Source organism: Polistes canadensis, unplaced genomic scaffold, assembly GCF_001313835.1.
Source record: "Polistes canadensis isolate GaletaPanama2010 unplaced genomic scaffold, ASM131383v1 scaffold_172, whole genome shotgun sequence".
In the NCBI taxonomy this organism is placed as follows: Eukaryota; Metazoa; Arthropoda; class Insecta; order Hymenoptera; family Vespidae; genus Polistes; species Polistes canadensis.
Window position 1 is genome coordinate 213,793 of NW_014569719.1, and position 11,058 is coordinate 224,850.

General features: G+C 31.6%; 1 protein-coding gene across 1 annotated transcript in view; it reads right to left on the bottom strand.

The window, feature by feature from the left end:
• LOC106789248 overlaps positions 1 to 11,058 on the bottom strand; it is a gene marked incomplete at its 5' end in the record, with an annotated part of 73,993 nt that overhangs the window by 2,376 nt on the left and 60,559 nt on the right. The window contains 4 exon segments of the mRNA XM_014753312.1: positions 915 to 1,136; positions 3,977 to 4,197; positions 7,289 to 7,423; positions 9,502 to 9,659. Of these exon segments, the coding sequence (XP_014608798.1) occupies positions 915 to 1,136; positions 3,977 to 4,197; positions 7,289 to 7,423; positions 9,502 to 9,659 (736 nt within the window).

Consider the following 11,058-nt stretch of genomic DNA (forward strand, 5'->3'; position numbering starts at 1 on the left):
TCAACCCTAATATTTTCAACCCCCTATATTATTATTATATTATATTATGATATATATTATATATATAATATAATATATATACTATGTGTATTATATATATTTATATCAACCCTTACAGCCCCTGTCCTTGCCCCTGTCCTTGTCTCCCACCGTCCCCCTCCTCTCGATTGCATTTTTATTTTCACGTAATTTTTTCTGTCCGTTTTGTCCGTCGTGTAATTTCGATAATGGGGGGGGGAGTCAAAGTTTGACTTGTCTCTATTTCTTTTTTTTTTGTTTTGTTTATATATATATATATTTGCTCGTATTACACTTTATTATACAAGGGTGTCTTTATTTTATTTTTCTTTCTTTCTTTTACTCTTTCTCATTTTATTATCCGGTTGTTTAAAACACGTTGTTTCTACGCGACGAGATTTATTTATCGTAGAAAGCCGCAAGAAGCTTTGCCCGAGACTCGCGCGAATTAATTCCGTACACCGTGGGGTCACGGGTTTATCCAATTTTGAAACGTCTTTACTAGTTTACGCTTGCTGAGGGTAGTAAGGTGAGGTGAGGTGAGGTTAGGTGAGATGGGGTTGGAATAAGGGGAGTGTCGGAAGAAAAGACAATTTTATCGTTGGTGTCTTATGTTACCGTGAAAGATGAAACTTGGAATAAGTCAAGATTCACATGATTGTATGGTGGATGTCCGAAATATTGATGTACAAGAATAAATCGAAATATTCGGTTATTAACTCAAGCGTGTTTGGTATGCACGAGGTTGACATTTGCTATGTGAATCTCAAAATTCTATCCAATTTCAATATTTCGCGGTAACATTTATCTATGAAAAAAAAAACTCTAAAAAATAAAAGAAAACAATTTTAAGAACATTAAGTAGGGACAATTATAATGTTAATTATGATACTTACGATGCTAAGGGCGTGCATGATGCAGGCCTGAGCTGTGTTCTCGACCTGGATCAATTCGTCGCAATCCTCGTGATCCAACCCATTAACGTCGGATCGTATTTTGATCGGAGATAAAGCGGCCTCGTTGTCCGTTGACTTGCCACTGTCAGGGGACGGTATTAATTCGTGACCGTCAAGATCCTCCTCTTCGACGCGTTCCTCACAATCCGTTGCTTTGATCTCCTGTTTGAACAAATTAATAATCGTTCATTCCAATAGAATGATGATGATCATGATGATGATGATGATGATGATGATGATAGTATTGCTTTGTCATTTATATAGTACATTGTTATATACACAAATACATACACACACACACGTATTTGCGCATATATGTATACATGTTACCACCGTGGAAGACCGAAATTGGATAATGTCAAGATTCGTATGATGAAATGTTAACGCATATACCTAATATGATCGGTGAAAGACCGAATATTTCGGTTCATTAATAATTAACATTAATAATTCTGACATAATTAATTATGAATATTAAACATTAATATTTCTGACATACATCAAGCGACCATGTGATTCTTGACATTATCCAATTTCGATCTTTTACGGTAACACACATACAAACACACACACACACGTTTAACACACATATTCTCGGTCTCGGTTTCATTTATATTTTATTGTCAAAGGAGAATTTAGAAAGATTCGATGTTTCCCAGCCACCCCTCCTCCCTCCGTCCCTCCCTCCCCTTGACCCCTTTAGATCGATCGTAAATATCGTGGTAAAGAAATAAGAAAAATCGGTGAGTCGCGTCAAAATCGTTCCAGATTTAGAAATTTTCCAGCAGATTTTGACGCCAGAGGTCAGAGGGGTTAAGAAAAATGTGCGGGCGAGGGGAGGAAACCAGAAAAAAGTTCTTTTATTCGGCTGAATAAGCACAAATGACCTAGACGAGAAACGTCGATTCCATCGGAGTTGGCCATTATGGGGTTGACGTATCGACAGACACGACACTGAAACACATGGACTGACGGGGGAAGGGGGAGGGGGAAAGGGGTCGAGGTAATATTTCTTTGGATTGCACGATTTCACCTTTAATTTTTTCTTTCTCATTCTATCTTTTTCTTGTTCATTTTCTTTATGTTTAGCAATTTCATCGTGGGGGGCCCAAGAAAACGTGACCTCTTTTCGACTGACGCATTTGATATTATCCAGGTTTTACATTCTTCCGCGATTTCGCGAACTCGTAAGATTACTTTAACCTGAAACGAGCCGAAAGACGCGTTCGGGGATTATAAAATTGTAATTTATTGCCGCTGAGGTAACCTCGGATTACATTGGTGTGGTTGGATGATTCACCGACTCGGTTACTCGATGAATTATTATTCGCTAACATATTGCTCTACCCTTCTAACCTTATTTTCTTCTTAATCATTTTCTATAAAGTAGAGATAGTAAGAGAGAGAAAGAGAGAAAGAAAAAGAGAGAGAGAGAGAGAGAGATAGATAGGAAGGAAAGAATACTTTACATTCTTGCAAAATGTCATTATTATCAGACGAGTAAAGTCGATGAATAATGTTTCATTTCACGTTAGTTAATGTTACCAGAAAAATATCTTCAAATTCACATTATTGTCAACTTTATAATAGAGTATAATAATATAAAAAAAAATGATATATTTACTTTTGTGAAATAAAAATTAAATAATCTCTTTTATACGCGCGTTATTTTCTTTTTTCAAATAAAACCTTTTCAGATTAACCAAACCAGCTGCTGCTGTGTTAGGGTTTAAGTAGTCGGTAGAAATGGAGCCGAGGAAAAACGATAGAGTAAAGGAAAGAAGTAGAAGTAGAAGTAGAAGAAGTAGAAGAAGAAGAAAATGCCTTTACCTTGGCACAAGCACTCCCCCCCTCCCCCTCCGCCCCCCCTCTCGTACGAAGAACTTGGATCGAAGGAAAAACTGTTAGCTACTTTCTCACCATGTTGGGCGGGCGGGGGTGGGGAGGGAGTGTCAAGGGGTGGGGAGGGGGAGTCTTTAGATTCCTGTTATCGGTTGGAATAAGTTGAACAGAGATAGAGGTAAGTATGCCTAAAGGCAAAGCCACATGAACGGCGACTTCCACTTAACTTTTTTCTCACCTCGAAAAGAACATAGAATAAGAGGGAAAGGGGTATGGTACGGGGTGAGGGGAGAAGAACGAGAAAGAGAGAGAGAGAGAGAGACTTTCACCATCGGGCTTGTCCATCTCGATAAAATCCTCAGCTGCTCGACTACTTAAGCTTCTTTTTTTTTCTTCTTCTCTCTCTCTTTCTTTCTTTCTTTCTTTCTTTCTTTTTCTAAATCACACGTAAATCGCTAGGGGGTTTTATTTTTGTTCTTTCAGTTCAAAGAGAACCGGACAAGATGATTCTACTTCTATCTTGTTTTTATTCTCGACTCTTTTATTAAATACATTTAGTTTGTCTAAAGTTATTTCTGTTTTGGTTTTTTTTTTTTTACTGACGTCATTCAAATCATTATATTCGTTTAGAAATTGTAACGATTTACGAATGAATTAGTGAATGGTATTTAACAATTGTTTTTTTTTGTATTGGATATTATTGACAGGTATAAAATTCAGTTTGGTTTCGATGTTTGCTTAAAAACTTTTGTTCTGTTCAATAACTACCAATTGTTTAAGTCACAATAAGGACTCAATGAAAAAGGACGCTGAACTATAAGGATTCAGTTGCTGAAGAAGTCCCAATAAAGGGACGAAACGTCCAACTTAGTTAAATTAAGTTCTACTTCTTTTTTATGTCCAAGTTCTCTATGATACCTTCTCATTAATAATAAGGAAAACATTTGAAGTAAGACCAATCTCGAGAACAATTGTATCACGAGTCTGACTCGTGTTTCGTTGAAATTTCTTACCACGAGTCAGGCTCGTTCCTTATCGTTTTTAGCCCACATTTTTTTCTACCACGAGTCTTACTCGTTGTCGTAGGATAAGGGGGGTTGTAAATTTGATCACATTTTTGTATCTAATTGAAAAAAGATAGATAGAAATGTATAAATTACTTGAAAGTCCGGTGGTGAAGGTGAAGATGATTCCTTGACGTGCTGACTCGGACTATGGGGTGGACTATGGGGTGGACTCTGCGTTGATCTCGGACTCTGTGCTCGTGTACCAAGTTCGTATATGTTTATCATATGAGCAGCTTGAGCATGAACCATCAGTTCCCATGCTGTTGGGAAAGATACCTTGCAGAGTACACAGAGCAGGGCCGTCGTGGAGTCTCCTATTTCATGAACGAAACAAACAATTTTTGTTACCAATTTTCTTAGAATTTTTCCAAAGATGATAATTTAACTCACGAAGTTTATATACAAGGAAGACGATCGCAGTGTTATTAATGTGTCTACGGTATACACAATGAGAGAATGATTTCTATTGCCGCTAGAGAGCGCGTCGATTCGTTTGATCTGATTTTTCAAATATGAATAAACCTAACCTTTAATTTAGGAAAAAAGAAAATAGATAAATAAGTTGACGAAGTAAATTAAAAAATTAGAAACTAAAGAAAATGTTGAATAATTGGTTATGATATCGCAAAGTCAAGAAAAAACAATAATAATAGCATTGAAAAAATATGTTGATAAATGATTTTTCAAATATGAATAAACCTAACCTTTAATTTAGGAAAAAAGAAAATAGATAAATAAGTTGACGAAGTAAATGAAAAAATTAGAAATTAAAGAAAATGTTGAATAATTGGTTATGATATTGCAAAGTCAAGAAAAAACAATAATAATAGCATTGAAAAAATATGTCGATAAATCATCCTGTGTATTTGTAAAAAAATATTGTTTAATGGAATCAATTTATCTTGAACTCACAATTAGTATAAAAATGGAATAATACTGTATGTAAAATGTAATTGCCAGTTACTTTTAAACAGTAAACCACACAATCAACAATATAAAATAACCTGTTGAGCTGTATGAAAATTAAAATCCTAATTCTTTAATTATTTCTTAATTAAATTAAGGCTTCTTGAGTTAAAACAAAAATATCTAAAAAGAAAACTATTTGTTTCAATTGTTTATTTATAAAATCATACGTATTTAAATCTGAACTTCTGAACATTAGCGCCGCCCTCGTGGAGAATCATCGTACTCGGTATTTAATTATTTTTAACAACACAAATTTGACGAAAACGCGTATCTCGATCGTCTCACTTGTATAGAGTTTCATTGTTTAATTATACACGCAAAAGTTGGAATTATGACAAATTTCCATTTAACATCGTTGCATCGAATCAATCGTATTGTCGAACAAATTTTAAATCGATAATAATTTTTCTTCACATTTTTCCTTGTTTTTTTTTTTCTCTTTTTTGCGACGTAATTTTTTACAATTGTATTTTATTTTCGATCTCGGATGACAAATGGAAATTTTATGCAAGTTGAATTTGTATATATATATACAACGAGTCACGTTTAAATGAACTACTTTGATCTTCGAGTAAATATGTTAATAATAATAGAAATGATGAATAAATTTAGATTGTTTTATATACGTAATAAAAAAAATTGAACGAAAGGCTGATACTAAAGGGTTTAGACATTTTTTTTTTTTCTGTTTGTATTGTTAAGGTTCATATTTACGGAGATACATCGAAGTGGTTTCATTTACTTATAGAAAACATTTGATATGTATACGAGTACGCTGAGACACAGCTGTGCATTATTATGATACAATCGTGATGATACAAAGAAATTCTAGGATACGCGAATGTTGCACGGAGAGTAAAAAAAAAGGATTGAAAAAGATTTAATTTCACGAATGATATCAATTCGAAGTTTGTTTTCATCGAAATTTAATGAGAAATGAGAGAGGATTTCTTTTTTCTTGCGATGATAATTCATTGGAAAAGAAAAACAGAGACAGGGGGAGGGAAAAAAAATGAAAATTATCGCCGAAAAACGTTCGACGTTTCTTTTCCAAAGATTCTTCGAATCGTATCCGAAAAAAGATATTTTTTAAATGACACGAATGATTAATGTAGATTGAAAAGGATTTTGACATTTTTTCTCTTTCGTTGGAATGAAAAACTCGACGAAACTCGATTTTCATAAGATCAAATAATAATAATAATAATAATAATAATAATAATAATAATAATAATCTGAGAGAAAAGTTCGATAATTTGCTTGGATGTATTTATTGTTTGTTTAGTTGTTCAACTTTTCTGTTCTTTATAATAATACGACAAGGAAGTAAATTACCATATTCCTTTTATAGAATATTTTTTTTTAATATAATATAAACTTAAAGAAAAAGAAAAAGAAGAAGAAGAAGAAGAAGAAGAAGACGAAGACGAATACGAATACGGAGTTTCTTTATATGACAGATTTTTTCATTAAATATTATTAAAGAAAATAAAATAAAAAAATAAAAAAAACAAAAAAAAAAGACAGTAAAGATTTCCATCCTTTTGTTTGGTGATTTTATTAAAAAAAAAAAAAAGATTTCTATTTATATATTTTATTCCTTTACAATGTGTGATGCGGATAAAGAAAGAATGAAAGAGAAAGAAATAAAGAATTTGTTTTCTACAAGATTTTTTCCTATCCTCGTTTGACGATGATTGAATGAGAGTCTACTTTTTCCATACTTCCTTTTCTCGGTTTAATGATGAAAAAAAAAAACACACAAAAAGTTAAATAAAACAAAATGGCAAACAACCGAGGATACTTTCAAAGTACAAACACAAACGTATACAGAGAGACAGTTTTATATATTATTTAAATAATAAGAAAAAATTAATAAGAAAAGTATTAGTTAATTACATTAATAAAGTGTTTGTTTGTATTTATATAAAGAAATAAAAAGAGTAGCACTAAGAAAAGGACCATGCCGCATTGGAAGTGTTAGTTCCCGTTCGATAACTAAAGTCAAGCAGCGCTGGGCACAGTTAGGATGGGTGACCCGCTGTTTTTTAGAAATACTGTGTGCCGTTGACGCCAAGAGGACACTCCCGCCTAATTTTTAACACCTAAAAATGGGTCCCAAGCCCAAAAAAAGGAGAAGAGAAGGGTTCAAGGGTGTGTTGTGAGGCTTTTAACAACAAAACCTACACCCTTGTGGTTAAAAACAATAATAAAAATGCTCTCAGAAAAATAGTAATAAAAATGCTTTTGTAATAGGATGACGTAGTTCTAACAAAAAGAAGAAGAAGAAACCAGGGGATAGGTAAAATAATTTTGGAAAAGAAGGTGAGAAGAAGAGTGCACCTCGCGAGAGGCGGTTGGTTTGGCACTCGATCGGGTCAGAGACGCGTGTACGTACCGGAAGGGCGCGCCTCTAACTTTCTTTCGAGTACATACTTGGGGCGGCTCCGTTGAAGGTGTGACATTTACATGTGAACCGCAGTTTGCAGTAGTTCCGCTTGTGTTCGAGCAGCTCCCCAAGATCGGAGAACATTTCCCTGCAGTTGCCGCATATAAGTATATCTGGATTACCTGGAAAAGTATATATAAAACACATTTGGATAAATAACACTTAGTTGTTTTGTGTATACTTGAATATAAACGAAATATTACTGTACATATACGTGTTGTTTATTTGATATTTATTATTAACAAATCAAACTTTTTGAAACTTTACGAATGCGTTATCGTTAAAGTATAGAAATCATTTATTCTGCACAGATTAATTAAAGTGATTTGTTAAAGTGTGTTATCGAAAATTGTTTCGTTATTTCTCAAAAAATTATTTAGTTAATATATAAATTTTATTTATTAGGAACTTGTTAAAGTGAAAATAAGATCTTTCCTGGAACAACAGTAAAGTATAAAAAATATTTACCAAAACTTTTCAAAGAAATTGCAAAGATGTACAATTTACAGCATTGGATTCACCGACATTTTTTGCACTTTATATTTGAATTTCACAATTCTACAAAGTATTCTACGCGTAGAAAAAAGAGTATACTTTAATTTAATATAAGTTTTATTAAAATCTATTTACTATTAGTATAAAAAATATTTAGCAAAACTTTTCAAAGAAATTGCAAAGATGTACAATTTACAGCATTGGATTCACCGACATTTTCTGTACTTTATATGCTAAATTTATAACTCGATATGGTATTCTACGCGTAGACTAAAGAGTGTACTTTAATTTAATATAAGTTTTATTAAAATCTATTTACTATTAGTATAAAAAATATTGAAAGTATATTCACGGGAGCAAATCGTAATTTAATGTTAACTTGTAGAAAATGTATACTAACAGTGTTATATTTATACTAACAGGTTTATATGTTGCTAATATTTGGCGAATGTAAAAAGAAATTCACGTGAAGCAGTAAATCTGTATGCTGAAAAATACCCAGAGAGAGTCACGTGCACAAATCGAACTATTTTTATGTTTTGTTTAAGTAACAATAAATTACGCACATAAATAAGTTGTTTGTTTTATAAAATCACTTGTGCCCTTTGTTGATGCAATTGCCAATTACAATCTTCATTCCGTATACACAGATGGTTGCATGGATGCCGACTTTAATCGGCGCTTGTATAAACACATATCATTGTTCACTTAGATGCCGATTATAGTCGGCGTCCGTAACGAAAATCGGGTTAGGATTAAGCTTTTCGAAGATGTAACTTGAATTTAGAAGGTAATTTTTAAACGACCGATCATTGGTTAAGTGCATCACGGGAAAGAAATAAACTGTGTGAGAGAATGAAATAGAGAATCCGTTTGGTTCTTGTAGAAGAAGCCAGGTAAATGGCGAGTGAGGTTTTTACGTCGCAAAGATCGCGCTTTTAAAACTGTTAAATCAACGGCTTTAGAGGCTGACGTTCTTTTTCTCTCTACGATCATCCATTAAAAGGACTCGAGGCCATCAAAGGACTACGTTTGCGTTCTCTCTCAGTTGGTGTCTCTTCTGGTCAGCACTTTACGGTAGACTGCACGTAGTAAGAAAATAATTCTACCTGTTCGGTGACTCTTTTCTTTCGTTTTTTTTTTTTTTGTTTCCTTTTTTTTTTTTGCTGTTAGGCTATTGAAACAAAAAAAAAAAAAGAGAGGAAGAGAACCGTCAGTTTCTTACAGTGGGCAATACCAGGACTTTATTTTACAGTGTTTCATTTGATTTTTCTTTTTTTCTTGTTAATTTGACACACTGGTAGAACTTGTTTAACCGTTTGATTGCTTTATTATATAATTTTATTATAAAATTATTATATTATTCCTGTTTTTCAATCAGTGTCACAGTTTTGGCTAATGTCCGAAAAAATACGTGAGCAGTTAAACGATTAAAACATTATGTTGAACACCCTATATTCAATCGTTTACAAAATATTAAAATGATGAAATTTTACATCTTTTTGTAATTTTAATTTTATTCTTTTATTTCTTAATGTTTTCTTTTTGTATTGTCTAATAATTGTGTGTAATATTGTTTAGTATGTTACACGCAGGAATGTTAACTCAACATTATTTGTAAAAAATAATTTCGTGAACGTTTTAAAGGGTAAAATAAAAGAATAAGATCAGTGGTGGGGGAAGAATTAAAAGTAGTGTTACTCACTGTATACTTTGAGTTGATTCAAGTCCGGTACCGTGGCTGTATTGTTGCTCGGTTGTTGTTTCTGTTGCTTCGGATGTTGGGATCGTGCAGGTGGCATTAAACGAGGTCTCTTCAGGGGCGGTGCCAAACGAGGTGGAAAAGCGGTAGACGCGTAGTAACTGAAAATAAAATTTACATCAATTGTTAATACGACAAATCTAACGATTACGTTTCAATCCCATATTAATAAAATAAATGATTATTATATCCATGATATAATAACGTAGAGAGATTATTATTAATTAAATATATGGTGTATGTATATTTGACATTTTATAAAAAACCATTTTTTTTTATGTTTTTCTTTATTTCAGATTTTTTTATATAATACTTTATATTTTTAAGAATTTTTCGAGGAAAATAATTTTTTTTTTTTTTTTTTTTTTTTTTGTTTTTTATAAATAATTATAATAAGTGTGAATGGATAATTTTGTATGTATATATTATTTAACGCTAATTTTTGTTTATGTTTTTTTAAATTGCATACTAAAAAAAGCTTCAAATTTCGTGATTTATTTATTTGTGAAAAAAAACAACAAAATTTTCATCCGTCAGATTAAATACTATTGCATTATTTTACGAGATTCTTTTTTTTTTTATTATCCTTTTTTTCTCGTTTATTTCTTATTAGGAAGCGTCATGGTTTTTTTCATCAGTATTCCATTTATATATTATATTTTAATATTAAAAAATAATGTGTTAATATTATATAAGAAAAAATTATTTTCATTATTGATTTTTTGTTTCTTATAGTTGAAAAGTAATTAACACAAATGTTAAATTAATAATTTAAATTATTGTTTTTGCATCATATAATCCTTACAATTAATTTTTCCAATTTATTCGGTTTTTTTCAGGATTATGTAAGCCCTTAGCACCCTTATGAATTATTATACAGATCATTTCAAATCTAACGAGAACGTATCTCTCTTTTATTATTTCTTATATTTTTTTCATATATTTAAAATAATATCACATTTTGTCATATTATTATTAACACGTTTGTCCGTTATTAACATTTAACAAAATTCTTTTTTTCTTTTTTCTTTTTTTTTTTGTCGTTTTTATATCGCAACGTCGAAATCATTTTCGAATGTATTCAAAGCACGAACGATCGGAGGGAAAATAGACATTGATAAATTTACGTTATCGGCTAAAACATGCATTATCCATGCAATAAACGATGCTCGAATAACAATGAGCTACATATATATAGTGATAAATTAATTACAGATTATTAGGATATGGATTTGATTTTCCGTATCGTTCGTGAAATGATCCCCGTCGCTTATTATTATTCTATGAATATTAAATTCAAGTGCTTCCCCTCGATGACCTGGGTAATTAACTTATCTTTTTTCATATTCTTAATCATTAATTTATCATAAGCAAAATATATCAACACGATTTTTTTTATCTATTTATTATTATTATTATTATTGTATAAAATTATCAACGATTTTATTATTCCATTTATTTTTTATGTATTATTATTATTAGTATTATTTCATTTTATTA